The following is a 27,620-nucleotide window of genomic DNA, read 5'->3' as shown; positions in this document are numbered from 1 at the left end:
CATCCATCAAGAACCCGGCATGGGGAAAAAACGCACCCAGACGCCTGTATTCTGGCCAAGAAAAGCAGAGAGGGAAGTGGGGGAGAGGGGGAGGTCTGGGTGAAGGGTAAATGCTGCACCCATGTGGGGAAAGTGAGCAGCGCCTCTTCCGCCGTTGAAGTCATATGACAGGACATGTGCTGCGTTCGTGGGCCGAATGGAAACGTCAGAACCATTACTCGCTAACCAACTTTAGATAATACCAAAGAGGAAGCGTAATTATCACATATCACACAATTTATGTATTTAGTGAAACATTACTTTGTTTCTGTAGTGTGAAAATGACATTTAAACACGCACTCTTTATGCCATGGGTCATTTTTGCCCGCTGATGTGCTTTTTCCGACAACACCTAAAGGTATCAGGCGACACACTTCGGACGGACAGACGGTGGAACCACTGAAGGAATCCAGAAGTTTGTTGAGCCAAGTTTACACACCGAAAAGTAGGAGGAGTGACGGCATCATAACTTTAGAGACCGGAGAGGTGAAGTGTAAGTATCGGCGTGCCAGATAGACATCTCCCGGCCGTGTCTTCTCGACTTTTGAGAGCGGTGGCGTTAGTTGACAGGAAAAGCGGAACTGGCTAACTAGCAAGCTAGCGCCGAATTAGCTGCGTTAACGACTCATTACCGGGCTAAAGGTGTCCTTTTCAGAAAAAAATGTAAGAAAACCTTCCTTCTATAGTTTGTTTAACGACCCTTTCCTCGAGCCACCCCTTTAATTCATCTTTTCCTTTCACTTCTCGCTTTAAGGACCCAGCAGCCGCAACTTTGGTGTCGTGGGTGTTGGTCTCTATTTAAATGCATCTGGGTTCATGTTTCTCAATCTAACCTCGGAAATTCCCCTGGACCCTGTTTCGATATCTACTCGTGTGTGTGCGGTTCTGCTGCATCTTTGGACTGATTTGCACCTGAACCGAATCTGCGGTTTTTCTGTGTGATCGGAGATCTGCTGACACATGTCGTAAAAAAAACCCACAGAAAACCATCAACTTTTGCAAACACGACGACGGTTTAGCGTTTTTGGCCCATGATAACTTCAGTGGAGCTTTTTATTAGCACCACATGAGTGAATGTTTAAAGCGGTGAGTGTGGAAAAGTTCCACCTCAGCTCGAGTTAAAGGAAGAGGCGGGTGGAGGATCTGGAGGAACAGGTTTGGGTTGAGGAACCAGAAATGTTCCCCTGTAGGAGATGTTGTCGTACACTTGAAGCCGGTGCTCCGAAGGAACCGTAGCATGAGCAGGTATGTGCTCTCTGTTGGTTAAAATGCTCTCCTGGCTGTTTACCCCTGTGATGTGTGGTTCAGCGTCAGGTTTGAGGGACAAACATGCAACATCTTCGCAGCCGCCCGGGCAGTCGGATGGATTCCTCGGCTCCGATGGATTCCTCGGCTCCGATGGATTCCTCGGCCTTCGTGTGCGCCCGCTGTGGCTCAGTGTTTACAAAAGGGCGCCGTGGGTGACTCTGTCCTCCCGCGGTGCAACAGTTGTAGATTCACATCTCTGTTTTGGCCGAGTCCACTCATCAGCGAGGTCCGTGTGAAGAGAGTCCAGGAAGAAACGCAGCGTCCACGGGACGTCCAAGTCGACTCTGATGCCCTCGCCAGCTCCACTTTCAGCTCCTCCTCCTCTTTTCCTGCCTGGGGATGTTGGCTGCTGCAGGGAAAGGGTTTGGAGGGCATTAGGAAGAAGAACAGTGACTAAATCGTTACAGAAAGAGGGATTGCCAACAGAGGAGGGAGGGAAGTGAAGGTGGCATTCCTGGATGTTGGTGTTTAGTCTCCAGCAGGAAGGTCCGTCCTTGAGCTAATCTGTTCTCCACCAAAGAACACAAGGCTGTGATTGTGATGTCCTGATGGTCTGAGCAGCTATTTCAGTGCCTGGTGGATGGTGGGGCTGCGCTGAAGGTCAGCGGGCGCTCCGATCCTCTCTGGACTGTCATCAGAACTCCGGAATCCTGTCAAAACATTGCCCGACGCGTCTTTGCTAGCGCGGCGGCCCACACCCTCCTTCCGCTAACGCGCAGGAGCTTTTGATTCCTCTGCACTCCCGTGAGGTCCATTCTTCATCTTTGGCACGGCCGATAATGAACTGCGAGCGGAGCGCGGAAAAATGACCCTATTCTCAGCAGTTTTTCCTTAACGGCTAATCGCCATCATTATTCCAGCCCGTCTGCAGCAGCAGCCTCACCTCCACCCCCTTGTTGGCAACACTACGGAGCTTTATGACGTCTTCATTTTGATCAGCATCGACCTAAACCTGTCCTCGTGCTCTGCTGTCACGCGGAACCGTAAAACCTGAGTTTTCACAGCTGTTTTTGTGACTGATTAACCGACCGATCCCATAAAGCTTCACGTCCTAAACCATCGGCATCGTTCACGAAACCCTCCTGATCTCGTGATGCCATCAGTTTGGTGATCTGACCTTTGACCCTCTCTTGCAGGCCACAGAAAATCGAGCTCGGCGCCACGGGGGCAGCCTCCAACCCGGACAGCAGCAACATGGCAGACATGACGGTGGAGCAGATGGCCATGAGGGCCAACCAAGTGACCGACGAGGTAGAGACACAAGAACCCCCCCCCCCCCCCCCCCGACCTGCCTGCTGTTCAAAAATGGCGATTTCCAACTGTTTATTCAGGCTTTAGTGATTTAATTGAACTATTAATTGAGGAGGTTAAAATGGGGCTACAACGTTGTGCTCATTTACTCCTTAGACATCAGCATCACTGAGTCATGATGGGTGGGATGTAGAAATAAAAGGGGAATAGAATTCCCAGCTACCTTCTTCAGTCAGAGACGCTTATCGAGCTGTGGGAGTGTTGATGATCCGTTACTGTTTGGAAGGTTTGGTGTTTAACGGGGCCGCTAGCCGCCTCTGCTGGCTGCTGTCAGCTGTATCTAAAGGTTTCATTATCTCACAGGTAATTGTCTAATCAGCCCTCGGGGGGGTAACTGTCGAGCTGGCTAGCTGTGTGCCGTCTGTTTCTCTCCGTCTTAACCTGCTCTTCTCTCCTCTCCTGTCTATTCCGCTGCTGTTGCCTGGCAGCTCGGAGAAAAGCTGCATCTGATAAAGCTATCACTCTTAGCCGCTTCAGGTACGAGCGCTAAAGCTGTTTAACCGTGTTTAACGGCAGAGCGAGCACCTGTGGCCCCCAGTGTGTCTTTTAATCCACCCCTGAGGGGGAAAGTTCAACTATTGGGATTCCTCTGCTGGGATTTTGCTGGAAACCTACGTGAACGCTGGGAAAAAGGGCTAAAAAGCCCTCGCCGGTGTCACCGCTGTGGACGCTCTTGTTCTGGCTTAATGAGCCGTGTCGGAGGGAGTTTTCCCGTCGGTCCGCCCCGGCACCGCTCTGGCTAAAGCAGCGGATCCCCCCGGTCTGGTCCGTCTTTGTCGTGTTCTCACATCGCTGATTAATGGAGCCAACGTGCCGCCGCGGCGCGGAGACGGAGGCTTGAGTGCCGCAGCCGTGCTAATTGGTCGTTAGTGATGTTTTACAGCTTCCACTCCTGACGAACTCTGCTGGCTGCTGAGCTGCTAATAATAGAGCCACGCAGGCGTGGACTCACCTGAACCGACTGCATTCCAGCTCAGAACAGGGTGACATCATCGGCTTCCTGTCACATAGATCAAGGAAACGCCAACATGCTCTAAGTTCGGTGTCAATGTTACCAAACGGAGGAATCAATATTTGATGGATTAGAGGAAAACTGATTCAATCCCACCTAATATTTTGCTTCCTTTTTGGATATTTCCCTTGCTCCTCTGCAATGATCCCTTTTCCTTTCTGGCTCTGTGGATTCCCCACGTTCCTCTGCTCCGTAACGTGGGTCGACGTTGCTAACGGCCTGCGTGTTTCCCTCCTCAGTCCCTGGAGAGCACCAGGAGGATGCTGCAGATGGCAGAAGAGGTGAGACTCTGGCACTCTGCCACCATTATTGACACAAAAGAACACTGTCTGTCCAGGGGGGACGGCGAGGTTTTAATTAGCTCCTGTTGGATGGGGATTAGTGGAGATCTGCTGCTGATCTCTCAGATTTAGACCACTGACATTTCCACAAATGAAGCCGCGAGAGGAGACGTTTCTAATTAAATCTGTGAGCTGCAGCTGCTCTGAACGCTCAGACTTTTATTTTGAAAGGCTCCCCCCGAACTCTGCCGTTTACGTCCTGTCTGTGATCTTGTTTCCAGAGTAAACAGACAGGAGTCAACACGATGGTGATGCTGGACCAGCAGGGAGGTAAACCCCCGTCCCAACACTCCCAGTATCCCCACATGTCTGCGTTCCCCTCGCCTTCCTGTTCCAACTTTAACATTTACATTAAAGCTAGTGGGAATCCCAGTATTAAAGCTGAATTAATGAGGCGTTTAATTACCTTCTGTTGGTGTCATTATTATCATCATTTTCATTCCTAAACACTCCGTCCGCTCGTCCCTCTCCCTGAATAATGAGGGGAAAAATCGCTTCTGGATCCGTGGCCGTGAGCTCCATTAGCTCCTCCCACTGACCTTTGACCCTGGCCTACCTTGACCTCTGCGTTGCAGAGCAGCTGAGGCGTGTGGACGAGGGCATGGACCAGATCAACCAGGACATGAGGCAGGCCGAGAAGAACCTGACCGACCTGTCCAAGTGCTGCGGCCTGTGCGTCTGCCCCTGCGACAGGTACACGTCCCCCCCGTTACCGTGCTTCCCTCTGCTTGGGTCTGGAGCTGGAACAGGAAGTCCCTCCTGCTTTGGTGTGCTACACCGGTCGACCGGTCGGTACCAGTCGACCCGGGCGCTTTGATAGGAGCTAATGAGTGATGATAAAACCAACATTGTTTTCTTGGCGATTGATTTATTTTTCTTTAAAAGTCGTTAATTCTTGGTTCCGCCGTGTTGCGAGGAAGCGTTCCGGGTGTTGTCGCCCCCAGCTGCTTCTCCATGGCAACAGCAGACGGGTGCTGCTGTTTGAGCCGCTTTAATAATGGGCTGGGGTTGAGTTCTGCTGAGGTTCTAAAAGGCTGCAGTGGAACGTGTGCAGTGGAACGTGTGCTTTCTCCTGTGTTGTAAAACTATAAAACCAAACTCTCTCCTCGCTGCGTTCACGCTGGAGACGGGGAATGTGGTACCACTACCACCAGATGAGGTAGGGTCGTCTGGGTGGAACTGGGCCGGACGGTTCCTGCTGGTTTCAGTGGGAAAGCTCCGACTTCACCAGTTTAATTCCTCCAGGGTGTCGTCTATCGAGCACGACTCGCGATACAAGCGCACCTGGGGGGTCGGCGGGGCCGACGGGGAAGCCGGCGCCAACGGTTCCAAGGTCGTCTCCAGGCAGCCCTCGGGGGTCCACAACGGCCAGACGGTCCAAGTCAGCGCTGGGGGAACCTCGGGCCCCTACATCAAGAGGTGGGTCCTGGGTTTGAGTCGGGGACCCGGAGCATTAGCAGAGTTAAAGGTTCTGAGCGTGTGCGCAGAATAACCAACGACGCACGCGAGGATGAGATGGAGGAGAACCTGGGGGCCGTGGGCAGCATCATCGGCAACCTGAGGTCCATGGCTGTGGACATGGGCAACGAGATCGACAAACAGAACCGACAGATCGACAACATCACCGAAAAGGTGAGGAGCCGGGTCGGAAACAAATGGGAATAAACCGTGGGGAGACATTCGGGAGAAGCTGCCAGCAACAGTTGTGTAAAGATGGAAAAGAGCATGAATCTACCACAGGCCCCCCGAGGAGTGTTCTGGTAAACAAACGGGAGCTTTGTTACGTCCAGTTTTTGTTTTCCTTTCTTTTTTAACCAAACTCCTGGAGGTCTAGCGCCGTAGATCCGTTTCCTTCCTTCCTCGGCAGCTGGCAGCGAGCCCTTCTGTGTTCCCCTCGGCTTTTCTTCTCATCACCTGTTCTCCTCTTTCAGGCGGATATGAACAAAGTGCGCATCGATGAAGCAAACCAGAGAGCCAACAAGCTTATCCAGTAGAAGACCTGGAGCCTCCACACACACACACACACCACACACACCATGTCCTTGTGCATAATTTCACGTAATGGATATTAGTCAGGATTATTTTTTAGGAGTGCGCTTTTCTGCATGAATTCATATGTGTTACATGTTTGTTGGTATAATGTGGTGAGTCCGTATGTCACAGCGGTCGTGTATTCAGTAAACAACCGTCCCTGCTCACCTTTAGTAGGAACTACGGCAGCCGGTGGGTTTAGTCGGTTTTTGACACACCGCCCCCTGTTGGTTGGACCGCGTCATTGCTCTGCAGTGTAATCAGCAAAGATTGGCTTTCACTCTGAAAAGGTTCTCCCTTAAATAGCTCCATTGTGTAATTAAGTAAATTATAAATATGTTATTGTTATGAGAGGATGAGCTTATTTAATTATTCTTTATCCAACAAAACTGGCCTGTGAATCTTTTTTTTTAAACATTGTTCATCGACGCCATTTCAGGTGTTCTAATGCTAGTTAAGCTAATTCAGTCCGAATGTTGACGAGTTGTCGTAAAAACGGCGATGCTGTAAATTGAAAGCACTTCAACCTTGAAACCTTGTGAGCTCCTGCATTGTGGGGGCCGCAGCATCGGCTCGTCCTTCGTATGTGAAGAGACGTTCGTGTTGGGGCATCCGTCATCGGTCACAGGAAGTGTCCGACGGGCGGATTTATCATCTGAGGGGTGGACGTAAATACTGAAACATGCTGTAGCTGCGTATCAGCCCCGTCTCCTTCCTCTTCACCGTGTGGTTAATGCAGATTTATGGCACCGGGAGCCTCTGCAAGGCCCGTCTGGCAGCGCCTGAGAAATGAATCCCCGTGAGTGTGATGATTACAGCCTGCAAGTGTATGAAAACAGCTGTATGTTGCTCCTGTGGGTGCTCATGGGAGCGGCAGCCCCGGTGCTTAAAAGTGATGGTCAGAAACAGGAAGGCGGTCGTTGCCTTGATGGTTACGGCTCACTTTGAACCCTGTCTCCGGTTCAAGGTGAGCCAGGACAGCGTCGGGAAACGCTGCCACGGGTCGGTTGGGATTCAAACCAGGATGTTCGTCGTGCAGCTGGAATCACCCCAGAAGAGTTTGGGTTGAATAAAAGAAAAATGGCCTCCTCTGGTTGGATTGTACTCAATAAATTCGTGTCCAAGTGAGCGCTTGTGTGTCCCAACGGCTGTGAACTCAATGAGTCGACTCGGGCGCAGTAAATTAAAGTTTATTCTCTGAAAATGTACCTGGGATATTTTACAAAACTTTAAAAAAAAAGATTAAAAACCACCAAGTGTGTTTGAAGATGTGGACAAATGAGGTGAAGGTGGTTATGTAGTTACTGGGGGGGGGGGGGGGGGGGGGGAATAGTACTGGTGTTGGAAAATCCTTAGGTTCCATCCACGTTTGTAGTCGTGGCTCCACACTCCCTCTTAGCTTCTACATTAGCATGAATTGAATTTCTTTGTATTTATATCAAAAATCAAATGTTATTTCCACTGTCGCTCTAAAATAATCAGTTTATATTTCAGTGAATTACATTAAATATTCATTTAAAATAACAGCTTTTTGTGAAAAGACAACATGCGAGTTTACAAGGACAAAAAATAAAGGCAGGTTTTGATCGTATGTTTAAGAGTATCGCATCAGTAGCACCATGTCAAACGGAACGTAGAACATCCTTCATGCATCTGGTGAGAGACAAAGTGGAGTTGGGCTAATAGATGAGAGACGGAGGGTTTGTTAAACGAGTGTTGCTCATGTTTCAAGTTCATAGAAATAATTGCTGCCTCAGCTCAATGTCTCAGCATTTTTCCTCTTTACGACGGACCTTTCAGCCTTGGGCGAGGAGGGTGGTGGTGGGGCGGCACTGGGCTGAGGAGCAGAGGGTGTCTGGTTCAAATCCCGTGGAAACACACCCTGGGAGCAGGGTGGCACCAGGACAGGCCCCCCAGCAGCCAAAAAGCACAGCGCAACACTGACGGTCTGCACAAGTTTTGGTCATGTTGAGGAAAAATGAGCTACTGCATCACATGGGCATCACTCAGGTCAGAGCAGCACCATCACACCCTGCTGAGCTGCATCCATACATGCACAGGTGTCGGGTGCACCACACCCATATGCAAACAGCACAGTATTACAGTTCACAACCATTGTGTAAGGCAGATTAGTCCAGGACCCTCCAGTCTGTCCACCCTCACACATAAAGCAAGAACACTGCAGAATTATCAACAGAACACCAAGGTCGTAGAAACATTCTTTGGTTGAGTGTGAAAGGAGCATTCCTGTGATTTTGGCATGTTTCAGAGAAGTGTTCTGCAACAATACAGGCAAGAGTGGTGCTGGAAGCTAAACTACAACATTTAACCTTGCAAAATAATATATAAAAACAATCGGCTAATTCAAAAGCTTGCTTTGATTGGACATGGACGCCATTTTTGACCTCCCGCCTCGCTCACTTCTTCTTAGCGAAGCGGCCAAACTTCTTCTCCTTGTCCTTCTTGGTGGAGCTGGGCTCAGGTGGGGGCGGTGAGGGGGTGAAGGGGGCGGGCAGGGTCTGGGCCCTGGCCTCGGGGGGTCCCGACGGCTCCGCGGTGGGCTGCTGAATGGCTGTGTGCATGGCCTGGCTCCAGCGCTGCAGCTCCTCCTGCACAGGTTAAAAGCAACATTTTAGAACGAAAACATCATCCACTGCTGAACAGGGGGTCAGCGGGTCGCAAGCAAAGAACATTTTATTGCTTAAACTCGCCTCATCTTTGCACTGGAACAAATACTCGCTGCCGTCTCCAAGGCTGCAGAGAGAACAGAGCAAGGCATTATTGTGTGGACAGAGACGGAGACGGTTCCTTCCACGGATCTCTGGAACGTCCGAGGTGACTCCCGGTAACAACGTCTTTGCACCCGGGGACGCTCACCGCAGTTTGAAGACGTGCTTCTTCTTCTTGTAGTTGGTGAGGACCTCCCAGTGGGCGCCGGCGAGGGCCAACGGCTCCTCGCCGTGATAGGTGGCGCCGTGGCCGAAACTCTTGGCGTCCTTGTAGGCTGAGAGCTGACCCGGTTTCAGGACGCAGTACAGGTTGTTCCATGATCTGAGGGGAGGAGGCGGAGAAGGTGATGTTGCTGTCAGCTGGGGGGCACCACCAGGCGCGTTCCTGCCGTCTACCTGTTGGAGGACTTCTTTCCTGAGCCCTCCACGTCGTGCTTGCGGCCCAGCGGGCCCTCCTGCAGCACCGTCTGGGCTCTGCTCGCCTCCACGGGCATGGTGGCCGCCTTCTCCGGTTCCGCCGGTAACGCCAGGGAGACGGAGGGCTCAAGCTCCAGAGACCCGCTCTCTTTCATCGACTCGATGGGGAGGGTGGACTCGGCAGCCGTGGCGTCCGCCGCGTCCGTGCCGGGCTCGACCGCTGCAGACTGGCGGAGACAGAACGTTGGGGGGGCATGAGACAGACCTGAGCGGGTTCTAAAAACGCTGGTGCCGGTGGGGCAGACTGACCACGGTGGGCTCCTCCGCGGTGTAAGGCTGCGAGGATTCTTCTCCGAAGCCCGTGTCGTCCCTCCTGCAGGAAACAAGACACACACTCAGGTCCGAGGTCACCAGCCGCCACACCGGCGCCGAACGGGGTCGACCCGCTTCTAGAGCAGCTTGCCTGCTGTCGGACCGCTGCTCCTGTTTGAGGAAGTCTTCGATATCCTGCTGCTGCTTCCTCAGCTCCATCAGCTCCAGCTGCAACAGAGCGGCAACATCGGTCAGAACCTCTCCGCACCACCGCCACGTTAAGGTGGGACGGCGTAGAGAATACCGTGGTGAGGCGCTCCAGGGCGGAGAACCGCTCCTCCCACGCGGCGGTGGACTTCTCGAAGGCCTCGTGCCTCTTCAGGAGCTTCTCCACCTGGTCCGCGGTGAAGCCCAGGTCTCTGCTGGTCACGTAGGGCTCCTGAGCGATCAGCCACGCCTCCGCCACCGAGGCGTCGCGGGCGAACTGGCACACCTCCAGCACTGAGGGCGTAGGTTATTATGAGATATCTTTGAAGTGTGGAACCAGGAGGTTCTGGTGAGGTTCTACTCACGGAGCCGGAGCCAGTCCCATCTGTCGTCCCACTTCAGCATCATCATCTCCTGCTTCTCATTCAGCTGCAGCAGCTTCTCCTTGATCTGACGGTCAAAACACGACAAACTATCAGTATTGTGGATTCTATCTGCTCAGAACCACTGTTCACAGCACATGAAACCCGGGCCTGGGTCAACTGCTCATTTCAGTTCTTTGCATTTCTAATTAGTGTTTGCTTCATCAGCCCCCTCATGAGAGGAGGACTTTTTCCCTCCATTTATGGGATCCGATTGGTTCCATTATAGCCGAAAAGAATAATGACTCCCAGAAAAGTAATTAAATCTGATGAAAGCAGTGATCCGGGGCTCGGGGGGAACGAACAGCCTCGGCCTTACTTCGGCAGAGTCTCGGTGCTTGCGCGTCAGCAGGGCTTTGCCCAGATCGGCGCAGTCGGTGAATTTGGCTCCCCGGGCCTCGATCTCCGAGCGGATCCCCTGGTGGTACTTCTGCAGAAGCTCCACGGATGAGACGTCCCTGATGTGGGAGACGAGGGAGACATTACAGCTGATGACGTTTATATACCCTGGCGGCAGAGGGTGGAACTGCAACCTCTAGATTTTAACAAGTAATTAAAACAGTCAAATGAAGCTGGTTTAATTAAAAATATATGAAAAAAAGATGATGTTCTGATGTTAAGTAAATATCCTGCCCTCTAGGTTCAACTGAATTCTGCTTTTGCTTTTTGCAATTTAAATTAGATTTTTTAGTAACATTGTGTTGCATTTAATTGAATGCGAGCGAACCAATTTGAATACACGAATAAATATGGAAGTGAAGATTTAAAAGGTTTTCAGAATAAGGGAAAAAAATGTGTTTAACTTGATTTTTATTCATTTGACCTTCATTTCTAGTACCAATGGAAACTATAAAGTTGGTTTCCCTTTTCATCCCAGTTAAACAAAGGGGTGTCTTATCTCCTCACCTGGGTTTCTCCTCCTCCTGGGCCTCGATCTGCTGGATGATGCTCTCCATCCAGGCCATCAGATCTCTTACCATGGTGAAGAAGCGGAACTTGTCCGCCGTGTCCACCAGCTGTGCCCTGCGGCCGTCGCAGGCGTCCAACAGGCACTTCCAGGCTTCCACCACCTCCCGCTCTCTGGCCTGGATGCTCTCGGCCCTGCCGCCGGCGTACTGGGCGTGAAGGCGCGAAGCCGTCTCCTGGAACTGCTGGACCTGAAAGGTCAAACGCTGAGTCAGAGCAGAGTGAACAGGCTCAGAATAAAGCACGCGCAGACAGCGGCGGGTCCTCCAGCCTGCAGATATGAATCATCAGCTGTGTCTCCTCACAGCAAAAACAGCTGATTCCCACTCGTGTACCTGTTTGCCCAGAGCGGTGATGTCTCTCTCGAAGGCGGCGTGCATCCTGTGGAAGGACTCGGCTTTGCTGAAATCCTCTCCCACGTCATCAGGCAGCTCTTTCAGCTTATCGTGGATCTGAGCCACCAGCTCCGTCCCGTCGTCAAAGTACCTTAAAAGAGGAAATGACCTCAGTCGAGGTGATCCAACAGCGATGGTGCCCGAGAGGATCTCGTCCTTACTTGAGCAGCTCGTAGGAGGTGGTGAGGAGCTGGGTGCGAGTGTCGATCAGCTCCAGCAGGTCGGCCCAGCTCTCGTTGATGCCGTCCTTCCACTCCGCCATGGTGGCGGCCTCGGCGTGTCCCGCTTCAATCAGCTCATCGATGGTCAGGTTGACGAAGTCCACCCGCTCCTGACCCACCATCCCCGTCTCACGCGCAAACTCTCTGAACCTGTCCCTCAGGAGCTGAAGAAGAGGAAAAAAGACACATTTTTAGTCATTTAAGTAGATGATTCACAGGAGTCCCTTTTGTGTTTAGAAAGTTGGAATCGAATTTTGGCTGCGCGCTGTAATCGGAGAGGCCAGATGGCTCACGAAGGCGCCATTTTTCATGAAACTGTGCTGAGAATTAAAGGAAAACCTAAGTTTTCTTCGTTCGGAATGTAAAAATGTCCACCTCAGAGGCATCACAGCAGTGATTTTGGGGGTGATTGAAAGCAGATTAGCTCTGTTACCATTACGTGGTCCAGGTCCTGGCCCATCTCCTGAGAGGAGGCCACCACGTCTCTCTCTGAAATCCAGTGCTCCAGGTCCTCCACCTCACGGTTGAGCAGGAAGTGGTGGTAGGTGTGGTCCAGCTTCTTCCGGCGGTCCTCTGCCAGCTCCCTCAGCCCGGCGTACTGTTTGTCCACCTGGCCCTGGCGCCTGATGATTTCCTCACTGCAGATGAGGTAAAAGGAGACAGGAGGGTTGGTCACGTCTCATTTTTTGGCCTGAAGTGTGGCACAGTGTTGGATGGTGAGCACAAACCCCTGCAGATGCTCCTCTGTGAACATCCTCTGAGCACGGTCGGACAGCTTCCGGATGGAGTCGGCGTAGTCGTCCACGGCATGTTTGAGGACTGTGTGACGCTTCAGCATCAGCATGGCGCTCTGCTCATCCTGGGGAGGTGGAAGGAGAGGAGGATGAAGAGTAATGACACATCTTATACTTTTCTCTCTCACACACACACACACACACACACACCTTGGCCTTCTCGTCAGCGATCATGTAGAGCTCCTGCTCCCCGATCCAGGCTTCGGCCTCGTCTGCATCGTTGTAGTACTGCTGCGCCATGTTGGAATCCTTCAGCCTCTCCCTGCGCTTGGCCATCTCGTCCTGCAGCCAGGCCCACGCCTTCTCCAGCTCCTCCAGCTGCTCCGTGATCCGCTCCGCCTCCGGCCGGCCCTCGGCGTCCGCGGCCGACGCCATCCTCCTCCCTCGTTCTAGCACTTCGTCGACGCGAGGCTGGTGGCCTTCGATCTCCCTCTGCAGCGTCTGACGGACAGGGAGGAAGCCGGAGAGAAAAGTCCTGTCAAACCTTTCACATTCTCCCCAATAAAATCATTCACGTGCACACGTTTGGAGCCAGCTTGTGTGGATTTGCAGCCCTCTACAGGAAGAATCACCACCATTACCAATTAAAAGATGGCATTTGGGGCTAGCTCCTCACGAAAGAACGTCGTCATACCTGGTTCTTCTTCAGCAGCATCTGCACGGTTTGAAGATTGTGGCCATGTTCTTGTGACATTGCCAGAGGCATCCTCTCCTCAATCCACAGCTGATGGAGAGAAGAGCGATAACGGTAAGAGGCAGCAGGGACCTTCAGATCGGATCAGATACGCATCTTTTATGAAGAATGTTTCATTCGTGCTCCTTCATGAAATGTTTCCCAGCCCTTCCCAGCATTAAAAGACTATTGCAGGAAAAGCTGTTCTCTAAAAACATCCAGTATTTTTAGACTACAACTCCCAGAAGTCAGAACTTTTGTGGTCATTCTAAAACTGATTAATTCTGCTGCCTCTGTTTGGTGTAATGTTATATAATCAATCATTTAATGACAGCAGGGTGGTCAAAGAGGCTGTTTTCTTCTCTGGTTTATGCGTACAAGCTCATCAGCCAAGTCCCTATAGAACTGATGGACAGCTTTGGAGGCCTCCAGTTTGCCCCTGCGTTGGTCCAGTGGTGTGAGGAGCTGCTGGAATTCCCTCTGCAGGGCCTGCTGCTCGGCCTCCAGCTCCGGCTGGTCCTCCCTGGCACCGCCGTGCTTGCTGACAGCCTCCTGGAGCTCCTCCAGCTCACGTGCGCGGTCACGGACCTGGTTCTCTGTCATCTGGTGGAGAGGGAGGGAGCAAAATGAGCTCTTACAAAGTTTCACTCACTGGAATTTCCTCCTCTAAAAACACGATGCTCAGAAGGTCGAAGTAAGTACAAAGCTAAAGTAAATCGTAGCTGCCCCAACCTGATGTTTCTTGAGCAGGATGTTGGCGTTGGTCAGGTCCTTGACCTCCTCGTCTCCGCTCTGTAGCTGCTGCTGCAGCTCGCCGAGCCACTTCTTCATGTCTGCCAGGCTCTGGTCGAAAAGCTCCGAGCGGTTGGCGTCAAAGAGCAGCCGGGCTTTCTCCTGCGTGGTGGACTCCAGCTTGTCCCACAGCTCGTGGAGTTTGGCCAAACGCTCCTTGACAATGGGTTCAAACTCAGGCTTGGTCTCCATGAGTGCCTGGCCCTGCTGTACTCAACAAGACATGGCAGATTAGCGCCCTCTATCGGTAGACAGCAGTACAGGAGTTCAGCTAAATTAGAATGAACAGCCGCACCAACCTGGTCCACTTTATCAAGCCAGCCCTTGTTGGAAGCCAGCTCAGCCATGAAGGCCTGGTGTTTGAGCCATTTGCTGTGAAGGTTCCTTGCCTCATCATACGATGTGTCCTGAGCCGTCAGCATCTTCTCATTGATCCACAGAGTCAACTGAAGCAGAAACCGGAAGACGGGCGCAGGGGTCAAAATGGAACGAGTTATTCAATACAACGCGGTGATGAACTCACATCCTGCGTGTTCTGCAGAAAGTGCTGCAGGTCTCGGTTGTCTCGGAGCTTTTGGGACACCTCCTGGGCTCTGCTCTTGTTCTTGCTGTGCCTGAGCATCAACACAGAGAAAACCTTATCCACCTCCACCACCACCTGTGTGGTCAACACCCACTGCTGTGGCAACAACAGGATTTGGAACAGACGCTCCGGCAGCGCTGAGGAAAATCTCTTATTAGCTTAAACCTGAAATACGGCCGTTGACTGTCTGCCCAGCTGCGTCGTGGGAGGTAACAAAAAGCTCTTACAGCTTTTTGATCGCCTTTTCTTGACATTAATGATGTAGTGATAAGAGAGTCTGACCTGGTTACCACTGATATTGCTTACCATTTAAATAAAATATCATATATATATATATGATATATGGCAGCCTGCCAGCTCGTTGGCTGTCTCCGTGGCCAACTAAAAACCCACCTGTCTTTGATGGAGTCCATTTTGTCCTGAATTTTCCCAGAGTAGAGGTTGTTGCTGTCCACCAGCCGCTGCCCGCTCTGCAGCGTGCCGTCTATCTTGTCCTCATTGGCCTCCATGGTGCTCTCAAAGTCCTCGTGCTTCTTCAAGGCTTTCTCTGCTCCGGCCAGAGTGTCGGGCTTGTCGATGTGGGCTAAGGTGTACTCCTACAAACGGAGCAGATCATTCGAGAGGGGCCGAACAAACACGCAGCGTGGTACCCGACCATACTGCATTCTTCCATACTGCATTCTTTGAAATGCCTGTAGTGTCACTACCCCACCATTAAAACCTTCCTTGAGGAATAAAAACTAGCTGTACCTGGTTATTGAGGATGGCCTCCACAGCCTTGCAGTCCCTCATGAACTGCTGGAAACCGAGACCCTGGTCCAGGAAGTTCTTGCGGCTGTCCCACATCTTCTGCAGTTCGTACCAGCCCCGGTCCAGCCCGTTCAGCCTCTGCTCCAGCTGCTGGTACTGTGGGTCGTCCTCCTGGCCCTGGGTGACCTGGGCGCCTGTGTCCCTCACGCGGTGATAATCCTCCTCGTGGTTGCTAATGTCTTCACGCACGGCGTCATGAAGGTTGAGCTGCTCTTCCGCTTCTGGCAGCGTGGCGGGCATTTCTTCCGACGCCACAGCCTTCTGGGTCTTGAAAAGCCAGGACTGGAAGTCGTCCATGTCCTGGAGGAAGGTCTGCAACTTGCTGACCTCACCCAAGGAGGCCTCCCTGCCTTTTAGTGTTTTCTTGAGATTGTCCCAGGCATTCTCCAGCTCTCCTCTGCGTTTCAAGATGTCACCGGCGTTCTCAGGTTGGTCCTTAGCCAGCTGGTCGGCCTCGTTACGCAGGAAGTTTAGCTTTGCGTCGATGGCAGCCAAGTCCCTTTCCATGCCAAACAGTTTCCTCTGGATGGTCATGACGGCTGCCAGGTCATTGCCCAGGTCTTGCGTGGACTCGATCACACGCGTTTTGTCTCTGATCCAAGCGTCTGTCTCATCACACTCCAGCCCATAGTTGTTCAGACTAACAGCAGAGTCCACCTTTCTCTTCTTGTCCTCCACCATGGCCTTGAAGGCCTCCCACCTGGCAAGTGATTTTTGAACATTAAATACACACTTTATATCATATATATTTATATACATACACTTTTTTTGAGGACGGGTCTGCAAACAGTAATCATGTTGCAACACACCTCTTATTCAGTCGCGCCTGACATTCTTTGACCTCCTTGGTGCGAGGATGTCTGCTGTCCTCCAGCTGCTTCACAGCCTTATTCACATCCTCCACTCTCACCTGCATGTTCCCCATATCCTGCGCTAGAATGCTCAACCTGAAAACAGGGAGAAAACAGAATTTTACAAGGGGAAAAAAGGCCAGAAAATTCCATTTTCCTCTCTAAGATTACTTGAACAATTACCTGTTCTGTACAACTTCCAGGTCCTCCAGCTTTTCGGGCACCTCTAAGTCCACCAACCACGTCTCCTTCTGGCCCATCCAGAGCTCGCAGGCATCGGTCTCGCTGAAGATGGTGTACAGAGCCATCGTGTCGTCTAGCTTCTTCTGTCGCAGGTCAGACAGAGACATGAGCTCCATGTAAAGGTCCTTGATGTCTTTGAGACGTCTCTGGATATCGGGGGTGTTATGGAGCTCCTCTGGCAGCGCATTGGCTTGTTTGGTCAGCGCGTCTATGGTGGCTCCGTTCTTGATTGCTTGATTCTTCAGGGTGTTGTGCTTCTTCAGGAGCCTCTGGGTGGTGTATTCGTCATGGCCGACATCATCGCTGCTCATCTGCCTCTTTGCCTCCAGCAGCCAGGCTTTGAGGTCATCGGCGTCTCCCTGAAACTGGAAGAACCTCTGAGTGTCCTGGAGGTTCTGTTTCCGAAAAGCAGCCAGCTCTTCCAGCTGCTGCCACTGCCTCTGGATGTTGTCCATGCATTCCTGAACTTTAGGGGAGCCAAAGTGCTTGCTCTGGATCATCTTCTCTCCCTCAGCCAAGACCTGCTCGAGGTTGGCGCGGCGGGCTCCTAGCTCGTCTTCGAAGGCGCTGTGTTTGCTCTGAAGCACCAACACGCTCGTCAGGTCCTTGCCGTAGTCCAGGGAGGAGAAGATGTGCTCCTTCTCTCTAATCCAGCCGTCCAGCTCCACCACCTCCCACAGGAAGTTCCAGAAGCGACGGGACTGCTCCAGGCGAGCTCGTCGCTGGGCCGCCAGGGAGCAGAGCTCCTGGTAGCACAAGTCTAGGTGCTGCACCCTGTCGTGGATCACCTGAGGATCACACGGTTTGTAGGCTGGGAAACAAAAAGTGTCAACATTATTTCTAAGTTTCAGTGCAGTAAAACGTTTTTTATATAAATCTTTTGTCCTTATGCTCACACCAAAGCAAAACTGAAATAGAAGGGAATAGCTTTCAGCCTCTGCACTCACTGTCTCCGTTGGCAAACGTGAGCGCCGCAGCACTGGCGTTCTGAACTCTCTCCGCCTGCAGCGCGATGTCGTTCTCCAATAGAGTGTGTTTCTGCAACAGGTCTTCCACTTCCAGCAAGTGTTTCCCAAAGTCAGGAGACATAAGCCGAGCCTAAAGATGGTAGCAAAGAAGTTTAGAGTCAGGAAAACTATTAGCTGCTGAGCTAGCTAGCTAGCCTCCTGTGCTGCTACCTTCATGTCGTCCATCCATCCAATAATGTACAACATCTCCTGGAAGATCCGCTGCAGGGTCAGGTTTTTATCCAGGCGACCCCTGCGGGCTTTCAGCAGCTCCTGCAAATAGTCCCACAGGCGCAGGACGTTGTCTTTGCGCACGTCGATCCGTTTGGCGTCGTGGTATCGCTCGGACTCAAGCTCCTTGGAGATGTTCACCAAGGCCTGCACACGTTCCTCATAAGCGGCGATGTCGGTCTCAATGGCGTCATGTTTTTTCTTTGCTGCCTCCACTGCTGACAGGTCATAACCAAAATTATCCTGCAGAGGACGGATAAAAAGGCCGTGGTGTTAGTACTTCAGGCATGTAGTAATGTAGCTATGCATAATTTATCCTCACCTGTGCCACCAGTCTTTGGTTCTCCAGGAGCCAGGTCTCCCTCATGGCGGCCTTTCTGTCAAATCTCCTCGCCATCTGCTCCAGCTTCTCCTGTCGAATGAGCTCGTCCCTCAGGACTCGCTCCCGGTCGTGCTCCGCCTTCTCCAGGCGACTCCAGGCCTTCAAACCCAAACCCCAGAATCTGGTTATGTACTATACGTTGCATTGCTGTCTGTTTGCCCTGCGAGACATCAGTGCAACGTCACCTTGTTGATGTCCGCGACCAGGACTCCCTCCTTGGGGGTGTAGACCCTCTGATTGTTGGCCCTCATGCGACTCTGGATGGTGAACAGCAGAACCTCAAGGTTTCCCTTCTCCTGGAACCTGAAGGTAAAAATAAATGAGTTCAGCGAATTTGCCTCTCTGCTTGGTCTTATGATGCTAAATATGCTACATTTGAAGTACTGTTTATTAATGCAGTGTCTAAGTTTTTGATCATGCAGACTGGACCGCATCTCTGAGGTGCAGGTCCAGTTAAGGTGTGCTGGTAAGAGGTGTTTTAGGCTCCACTCACTTTGGCGGCTTCTCCACGGTACGGTAGGTGTTGAAGGCCTGCAGCTGCTGCTGAACTCCTGTCAGCGAGTTGGTGAGTTTCCGATTGTTCAGCACAGCGATGGTCTGCTCGATCCACATGAGCAGGTCTGACGCCAGAGTCTCGTACTTCTCGACCATCTTCTCGGTCTCGATGGCCTGTTCCAGGACCTAAAGAAGCAGGTGAAACAATGAGGACCAGAGCGCGGCGGCGCCGATGCGGGCGCCATCTTCGCTTCTTACCTTCCCAACTCTCTTCCCTTCGACAGCAAGCTGCTTCATCTTGGAGAAATAGTGATAAAATGCCACAACATAGGTGATGATGGATTTTTCATCCGGATTCTCTGTGAACACGTCTGTAACAACAAAGACAAAACAACAAAGTAAGAGACAACTTTGAGGCTTTTTTCCTTCCCCCATCACATTTAAAAGCTCATTGGAGTTTATGAAGACGTCTGAATCGTCTCACCTTCTGGGTCCAACAGTTTGGTGACACCAAGGTTCTGCTCCGCTGCGTTAAAGGCGTTCTGGAGGTTGTGAGTCGGGTTGGACCTCTTCAGACTGCTGTAGTCCACCAGATCTGGCCTAAAGGAGATAAAAATGAAGAGTGTGAGAGACAATTGGTGGAGAAAAGAGCAGAAGAGCGCTCCTCTCTTCTTACCGGTGTTTGTGTATGAGGGCGTTAAAGGCCATGCCGTCCTTCCAGCTGGTGGTGAAGTTTGTGATGTTGACATTGGGATAGCTAAAAAAAAAGAAGGTAAGTCACGATTTAGCAAGGCTACGAGCATTTGTTAGCTGGGGCAGGGAATCGGTTTCAGTAATCAATCATTTATTATAGAATTATCAGTGATTAAAGTACCAAAGGATGAACAAAAATGACGATGCGAATGGCGAAGCCTCCCACTCACCCTGCAGTCTTCATCTGGCACCACAGAAGAAGAGCGTCTTTTGCTGAGCGCGTCTCCTTCTGGTCCGCCTGACCCGTTTCCACGATGATGTCTTGGATCTGATGAGGAACAACAAGAAAACTCAATAAACACAGCATGACTCCTCAAGGCAGCAGAAACGAGCCATTTAAAAAACACATTTACTGAAAGCAAAAGAGGGTCTGTTTTTTTTTTTAATTTGAAGCAAATTCAACCTAATTTGAAATTCCGTTGACATGATTGGCTGATTTGGTCATAAAAGGAGGTAGTAATTATTGTAGTGCTTATTTTCCCACACGGTGGGGCCAGTAATTAGAGCAGCGATTTGATATGGGAGACAGAGCCCGAGAGAGGGCTAAATTTAGTCAGCTTTGGTTCTCCGGATCCAGACAGGACTCAGCTCCTTTTTTCCCTCTTTCCTTTTATTCTGTTGAAAAGTCTGAATAATACAGGAGGCCATACTCTTTGAAGCGCCGTGTCTAAAAATAACAGTGTTGCTGTCAAATTAAAGATAAATTTATGCCCACCGACGAAATAAAGGAGTCAAACAGGCATGTTGTGATGTTCTAGGTGTGTTTGGAACAGCGGATAACAGTGTCTGGAACCTGAAGGCAGCACATTCCAGGAGAAAGGATGAGCCCGCTAGCGGAGGTGGACATTACTGAACGCTAAACGAGCGTCTAAAGTTTTATGCTGTAGATCTGAATGGACCTGGAAGCGAAGGATGATGGTCCAGATGAGCCCGAGGATGAGACGATGGTTGCCGTCGACGATGTCGTGGGAGCCCATGTTCTCCAGATGGACTCTCTGCTCTTTGAGGAACTGCAGCGCCTTGTCCACATTCTCCAAACAGTGGATACGCATTCTGCCTTTTGTGGGCTTTGGCTAAAGACAATTTAAAAAGGAAGCCAAATATTGAAAAGGCGACAGGAAGTATCCGATTATCAATAAGTAGAATCTAAACTGGTCCGGACGCTCACCAGCCGTTCACCCGACAGCACTTCCAGCAGCTTGATGAGCATGCGCCCGTCCCGCAGGTCCAGGTAAAGGTCAGAGATGCGACATCCGACCCGGGACAAGATGGAGTTGACCCATTTGGTGAAGGTCTTCTTCTGAACCGCCTCACGCTCATCTGACAGGAGGGGAAGAACAGGGGCGGCGTGAGAAACGAAAACACCTCACATCCATCGAACGGCTCAGGATTACAGCGGCGTGGGAGGAAATCTGCATGGAAACACCTGAGCACTGACGATCTATTGATCTCTGTTTCACTCAAACCCTCAAAAACAGCGATTTTACCGTGTGAATTCGATTCAGAGCCGCTCCCACTGCACAGGCGACCAACAGGTGAACGACTGCCCACAGGTGTAACAGCGCTGCGCCCAAGAATCCACATTTTACTGGCAGAGTGAGGAGGCAGACACAGATGAAGCCGCGCCGCCTTCACTGAACACTGAAGTTCCTGGAAATCTTGGCGAGAGGGGAGCCAGTAACAGAGCCGAGGAGGCAGAACTATGGACGATTCCTACATCTTGTTAATGTCTCCTGTTTGGATCGCTGCTCAATTTCAAGGATGTGGAATATATTTTCAGGTCTTAACTCTGCGGCTCCCTCAGGGCCGCCCGTATGAAAGATGACCTCCTGAACCCACACACACCCACACACACAGACCCCAAATATGAGTGCAGAGGGCTGCATCCAGAATGAGCGGAGCCATAAATGATTCAGACCCTGACGTGGTGGAACGCAGGGAACAGAACCAGAGGAAGAGAGGAGAATAAAAATGGGCTGGAACAGAGATCTGGGGGTACAGGAGAGAGCTAGATGAACCCTGCTCCAGCTACACACCCGCGTTAGCCTGACTCTTAGCATCGTCGGGGGGGAGTGTCAAAGAGGAAACGTGACAGGGAATAAAGCATGCAACCACCGAGCAGCGTCCGGCGCCGCCCCGCTGCCCCCACCCAGATCCCTCCTCATCACAAAGAACATAAAAACTCCCAGCATGCACATGGGTCTCCTGTCCTGGACGTCCATAACCCACCCTAAGTCCTGCTTAGCCTTGATGCGCTGAGGCTGCCCTCCTGCTTTTCCATGAATTAAATATCTTTGGACAAGTGCAGCGTTTACGCCAAGCCACCGCGGCGGCCGGACGGCAGCATCGCGGCACAAGCCGTACTAAACATCCCCTTGTTTCACATGCTCTCGCTCTATAATCTCCCATCCCCTCTCTGAGAGCCCCATCACTTATTCATGCTGATGGATTTTCCCTGTATATGCCGGAATCCGTCTTTTCCCATAGTCAGCTCTCGCTGGACGGGACCCAGCGACTCTACGGCACAGGTCCGAGTCGTGGCGCGACCGGTGCTGACTGCCGTACAGGAGAGGCAGCATCTGGCTTCACCTCCTCTGGTTGGTTTTTGAGTCTGAGTTGTATGTGGAAAACTACCAAAGAGCCCCGAGGAAAGGTGGTCGCAGGTGTTGGAGAGCAAATGAGGCCAGAGGTCGCAGCAGTGTGGCCCCTGTACGTGACCCCCTCCTTCAGGCCTGGAGGCTCACTGCAGGCAACGATGCAACGTGGGTAAAATACAACAAAAAGTGAAGCGCTCTCTAATGCTAGAGTGAACTCAGCAGATTAAAAGGGAAGGCTGATGATGTGAGCAGAGCTAAAAGGTCAGAGGTCAGCACATGAGTCCAGCTAAAAGTTGCTCTTGTCAGTAAATACAATACAAGCAGTTGAACTCACGATTTACAGCTGCTACGTGTCCCTTCCTGCTGCCTGCCGAGACTCCTCCACCCCCCCCCCCCCCCTGCTAATGCACTCCTGTCATCGGGGAGCCGAACAGGCAGCACAAGCTAACAAAAATGCACAGTGACGGCAAACCGCTCTCTTAAAACCTTAATAACATGAGCGAGAAGAACTGGAGTCGTCAGTGGATTCAAACCACAAACATCAAGGAAGAAAGGTGGAAAAGATCAAAGCCGTTTTGCGCGGGCAGTGAAGGCCGTACGGGAATTATGGTTTAAGTTTAATATTAAAGAAAGCAAGGTAATAGAGCTAGCTTTAGCACAAGCTAGCAATGACTGGTTTTAAAGGGGGAACACATCTGAACCTTTTTAGGAGTTTGGCCCTGAATAATTCAAAGCCAACTCAGTGAACAATTGGGGCACAGCCTCAGCTAGCCCAAAATAAATAGATTACTGCGATACACGTTTGACAAAAATGCCAGCGTGGTGACAGCAACAACAGAGGGACACACACGCTCACACACACGGTGCTTCCGTCAGGACTCCGGTACCTTGCAGCTGCCTGAAACGTCCATCCAGGATGGAGTTGAAGTAGATGTTTGAGGTGCTGTAACTCAGCCAGCGTGCCCGCTTCATACTTTTAGCTGAGGAGGAGGAGGAGGAGGAGGAGAGGAGCACAGGGGGAGGGTGAAGGTGAGAGGGCCGCTGACGTCTGGGGGTGCAGGAGGACGACGAAGACGACGATGAGGAGATCTGGGCGATCCCTGCCGGGGCCACGGAGAGCGGGATGTGCAGGACGGTGCCGTTTCTCTCCGGGTGGTGCTCGGGCTCCTGCTGCCTCCCGCTGCCTCCGCCACCCCCGCTGCCCCTCGCGGTCTTCCTGCCATCGGGTCTCTGGGCCCGGTGGACGGGCGGCGTGCTCTTGCTCCGGCTGCTGCTCACGCCGCCCCTGACAGGGGCCTCCTTATCCGGCACACCATAGTTGCGGCCGGTGACCTCCTTGGTCACCCCGGCGCCGCTCCGGAGGGTCCCGGTCTCCCTGCCGCTGGACTTGAGGCTGATCTTGACCTCTCTGAGCCGCGGCTGGCTTATGGGGGTAGCACGCAGCAGGCACGGGCTGCTCATCGTGACCAGCAGAACAACAAAGCCGTGCAGCCTGGTGCTGGCAGAGGAGCTTGGCACGCCGCGTCTCTCCTCCTCTCCGTCTCGTGGCTCTCTGTCCTCCTTTCCAGATCCCTCTGGTGCTCAGCCCTGCTCTCCCTCCCTCCTTCCTTTCCTTCTAGCTGATCCCGTGCCTCCGCCGGGCTCGGGCGGCGTTCCATTCAAAGCGAACGCCGCCTCAGCCATGCATACAATATATCTCCGTACACGCTCCCACACAGCCGCGGCGGCGATGGCAGGCAGAGTGGCGGTTTCACTTTGTTAATTATCAATCCCACATCACGGAGGTACGAGCTGCTACCATGTGATTATCTCTCATCCAAATGATTTAAAGGCACATCTGAGTGTGTATCAAACGGGCCCCCAGCTTTGGAAGACTGACGGGTGTTAATTCCCGAGTTCTGGCGCGGGTGTCATTGGCAGCCCCTCCCTGCTGCCCCCCCCCTCTTGACAGGAAACACTGATTGCATTACAGAAACATCAGCAGCAGAAGCAGCACTCTCACGCGCCGACACCCACACGGAAACCTTGATCGCTTAAAGAGACAGAAAGTGGAGAGTCGATAAACAGTCTGGACGCTGATTGGTACACTTTCACCTCCCCGGCGCGGGATCGGACCCACAAAAAAGGTGCTGAAAGCCCGGCTTTGGCTGTAAAAGCTTTCTTGTGCATGTGGATGGTGCTGAACAAGTCAGCCGGTAGCCCAGCAACCGATGAATGAGTTAACAACGGAGACACACGTATGCACCAGCTAATGCCAGCAGCACCAGGAGACACCAGTTCTACCAGAACCCTCTGGACCGGTGATTTAATGTCTTACCCTCTGGAGCGTGACCCCTCGGGTCGACCACTTTACAGAAATACGCCGGCTGTCACCCTCACAGATCCACGGCTATTTAAAAACCCCGCAGGGGGGTCACAGCCTTCCAGCTCAGCCAGAAATGGCAGACATGCATGTTACATGGGGGGGGGGGAGTGTCGGATGGGCATTCTGGGAATGTGCAAGTGTGTCAGGGTCCAGTTGTCGGGGTCATGTGACTTCACAAGAAACTCGAACATGTGTGCCCATGACAGCGAGTTCGCCTCATAACCTCCAGCCGGTAAACAGACCAGCGGGTGTCTACCAGGCAGCAAACCGGCCCGATGTCTCACGCACCTGTCACATGTCCCCCCCCCCCCCGAAAGGAGTGGTAGTCGTGCTCACCTGCGAGGGCCTTGATGCGCGAGCGCTCAAAGAGCCGGGCGGAGCTGTTGTCGTTGTCCAGCTCCTCGTCCAGCAGGTTGAAGCGGGTGTTGATGTGGCTGTACTGCTGCGTGATCTCCGCATTGTCGAAGTCCGTGGTGGAAGTCATGGCGGCGGCCAGCGTGGCGGGCGGGGGAGGGGACGGCGTTCGGCGTCCTCGCTGTCAGAGGAAATAAGCCTGGTGGCGAGGGGGGGGGGCGAATATAGCGGGACGGAGTGCAGCTCGTGAAGGTGGCCTGGAGACACAAGACAGCAGGGGGATCAGGTTGGCTGTGAAAGAGCAACATTTTGGAAAGGATTCAGTCTTTTTGTCCCTTCAGAGCTACTGTAGAAAGATAGTAGAGCAACAGGGGGGGGACTCGCGTCTATATTCACCTCACAGAAAGATAATAAGGTAATATCAATGTCTCAATTATTGCAGTGCTATAAAACATTTAATCCTCCCCCATCTTGACCTCTAGACCTTCCACATGTTTGATGGCGTCCTCTCACAAGCTCCATTTTGTGGGTTCGCCCGACAGGCCGCGGTGCATCTGCGTGTTCTCTGTGTGGAATGGCGGGTCGAAGGGGAACCGCTCAGATAGCTCTATCTGGAGGCAGCATAGCTCTCTTATCACGCCTAACAAGTGGGGAGTGGGGGGGGGACACCTCTGTGCTGCAGTTCAGGACAGCGACACCTCAGTTCAAATGATACGAGTGTTAGTTTGTGAGCTTCAGAGGGAATTTTGGGATTATAAACGCAAAAACAAAGACTGGCGGATAAAGAAATAACCAGTCTCACACTTGTACTTGAGTAAACCAGTACATCAGGCCACTGGTGACACGACCTGACACGGGGAGTCCAGGGGACAGAGGGGGCCCCCCTGTGATGCACCACGGTCCTACTGGTCTCCAGTATCAGCCCTGTGCAGGCTGCTGATACCAGTCGAGGCAGGCTCCACCCACCGCTGGGGATCCCCCTTATCGCCTCGGGCACAAACTGGCGAGACATATAAATACAGTCTCATATAAAAACAGGCTGCAAGGCCAGATTTACCGACTGCCAACAGTGTCCTGCTCGCACACATCAGGCGGCCCCCGTCATCTTTAACCTTCGCACAAGTCAAAAACCTGTATCGCCTAAAACTAACCCTAACCCTAACCCTAACCGAATAGCTCCATCGCAACCTCAAACACAACAAAGAACTACACACACAGTTCGAGCGCCATTGAAATAACCCTATTCTGACAGATGTATAATGCTGAGATCTGTTTGGAGCAGACAGATAAAAAGGAGCAGTGTGTGAGCAGAAATATCCCATCTTCCTGGGACGGGGATTAACGTTTCCCCGGTGATATTTCTCCGCCACGGCACCCAAACTGCAGCGCACACGCGCACAGGAAGCAGCAACGCATTAGCACATTATTGTGAGAGGATGAAACAAGAGACGGGTGCAGTCGGTGGTGATCTACAGAGTGTGATGGACCGAGGAGCCTCGTGGTTCAGAGTAAACCTGAGGCAGAAACACAAAGTGGACAGAGATCAATAGGGAAGACGATGAGCACCAGCACTAAAATCTGCCATTTCTTCCTGATCCACCACGTGCGCTGATCACCCAAGATGTGAATTAATGTTCATTTATTGGTCGAGGTCGTCGTGACTGCAGCCTCGAGCCCTCTGTAGTGAAGTGATAGTGAAACTATTCCTGGGGTGTGTTTACACAAAGGTCCTGCAGACATGGCGGCACACTCACAATTGTCCTTTTAAGGGGAGCGAGGAGGAGGAGGAGGAGGAGGAAGAATGCCGCTGCTGTTCAGGCAATGAGAATCGTGAGAAAAAGAAGAGATGACGAGAGAAAAGGTCCAGTTCTGTGATTAACTTCAGTCACGTCGGACTGTATCCGAGTACATTTACTCGAGTAGGAATGTTGAGTAAATGTTGGTCAGCGTCACCGTTTTATACAAACACATCGGCCCTAAAATTGGGAAAACGGAAGATTGGCCACGCTAATCGGATGTCAATACTTCAATAAGATCAACAATCCAACAAAAGACTTTGATAACGAAATGATTTTTTTGCTGGCTGGACCAAGACAAAACCAGAAACTGGTTGGCTCCATAGTTAGTTGCAGCTCGGGGCCCCTGACGGGCCCCTCCAGGAGCCGCCCCGGCAGCGGGGAACTTTATTCCGTTACACCATGCTTATTGTTGGCTTATCTTCCACCTATCCCGCCTTTTTTGGTCATAACCAACTTTTGATGTGCTCCACGCGCAAACGTGACGTCACTGTGCGCACATTCAATTTTAGCCGAAGATAAACCGATAACAGAACTTTCGGCTCGGACAGTTAACCCGAATAAACGTGGTTTGAATGGTTAATGAGAAACGGAAGTCGTTTATTTAAAAAACAAAACGACGCGGTCGTTTCAGAGCGGTTGACCTGCGTCAACAGGTGTTTGGAACAAACTTTGCACTTTAAAAAAAAAACCTCAAAATGTCGCGACAAAGTTATCGGGTTCACACTCACTTGCCTGGTGTTTAATATCCAAAGGACTTGGTGTCTAATCTCGTCAAAAATCGGTTATAATCCCATTGAAGCGGCGGCGTCCTGGTCAGAGCGGACGGTAGTCTCCACAGCGCGAGGACAAGCGGGACGAGGGCGTGCAGGCGCCGCGCGCTCCACGGTCATTCCCGACAGCCAGCGACCGACGGAGCGACCCACCCTGCCGGGTTAAAAATAAAGTGGGCGCATGCAGAACACGATGTGCGCGCGCGGAGGGCGCACATTCCTGACACGAGCCGGTGACTGTAAATGGCAGAGGTGCTTCTGATGTCCGGTAACACCCGCACCCCCGCACCCCGCACACCCCGCCCAGCCGGGCTCCTAATCGCACTACACCCACCCGCCCCCTCAGAGATGCCACCTCTGCCGCTGACCCGCGCGCGCTCAAAGTCACGCGAGCGGGTCAGGTAGAATCG

The 27,620-nt window shown here is 52.1% G+C and overlaps 2 protein-coding genes across 7 annotated transcripts; one reads left to right on the top strand and one right to left on the bottom strand.

Annotated features, from left to right (window-relative positions):
- Positions 1–236: 236 nt before the first annotated feature.
- LOC130539763 (synaptosomal-associated protein 23-like) lies at positions 237–7,602 on the top strand. 3 transcript variants are annotated; one of them, XM_057058348.1, is made up of 8 exons: positions 237–702; positions 2,484–2,598; positions 3,910–3,951; positions 4,233–4,281; positions 4,587–4,704; positions 5,257–5,430; positions 5,499–5,643; positions 5,943–7,602. In XM_057058348.1, coding segments are annotated over exons 1-8 (708 nt in total). In that variant the 5' UTR covers positions 237–700; the 3' UTR covers positions 6,006–7,602. The 3 variants fall into 3 exon arrangements, with proteins under 3 accessions (XP_056914328.1, XP_056914329.1, XP_056914327.1); XM_057058349.1 differs by having other exon boundaries at positions 245–532; XM_057058347.1 differs by lacking the exon at positions 237–702 and adding an exon at positions 1,036–1,284.
- Positions 7,217–27,500, bottom strand: sptb (spectrin, beta, erythrocytic). 4 transcript variants are annotated; one of them, XM_057058336.1, is made up of 38 exons: positions 27,169–27,500; positions 26,396–26,451; positions 24,624–24,898; positions 20,494–20,645; positions 20,225–20,398; positions 19,496–19,593; positions 19,249–19,329; positions 19,057–19,172; positions 18,831–18,943; positions 18,571–18,758; positions 18,263–18,380; positions 18,018–18,176; positions 17,636–17,938; positions 17,405–17,555; positions 16,398–17,268; positions 16,173–16,310; positions 15,304–16,063; positions 14,947–15,149; positions 14,494–14,584; positions 14,270–14,416; positions 13,911–14,177; positions 13,557–13,781; positions 13,140–13,229; positions 12,656–12,946; positions 12,440–12,570; positions 12,145–12,349; positions 11,652–11,875; positions 11,431–11,581; positions 11,036–11,286; positions 10,449–10,587; positions 10,073–10,157; positions 9,805–10,001; positions 9,652–9,728; positions 9,498–9,561; positions 9,168–9,415; positions 8,920–9,093; positions 8,754–8,796; positions 7,217–8,651 (listed from the first exon to the last, which is right to left on the bottom strand). In XM_057058336.1, the coding sequence occupies exons 3-38, from the start codon at positions 24,769–24,771 to the stop codon at positions 8,460–8,462; spliced, it is 7,065 nt and encodes a 2,354-aa protein (XP_056914316.1). In that variant the 5' UTR covers positions 24,772–24,898; positions 26,396–26,451; positions 27,169–27,500; the 3' UTR covers positions 7,217–8,459. The 4 variants fall into 4 exon arrangements, with proteins under 4 accessions (XP_056914316.1, XP_056914314.1, XP_056914315.1 ...); XM_057058334.1 differs by lacking the exon at positions 26,396–26,451; XM_057058335.1 differs by lacking the exon at positions 26,396–26,451 and having other exon boundaries at positions 27,173–27,500.
- Between the last annotated feature and the right edge of the window lie 120 nt (positions 27,501–27,620).

Source organism: Takifugu flavidus, chromosome 16, assembly GCF_003711565.1.
Source record: "Takifugu flavidus isolate HTHZ2018 chromosome 16, ASM371156v2, whole genome shotgun sequence".
NCBI classification, from domain to species: domain Eukaryota; kingdom Metazoa; phylum Chordata; class Actinopteri; order Tetraodontiformes; family Tetraodontidae; genus Takifugu; species Takifugu flavidus.
This window is presented reverse-complemented; position numbering and strand designations above follow the sequence as displayed.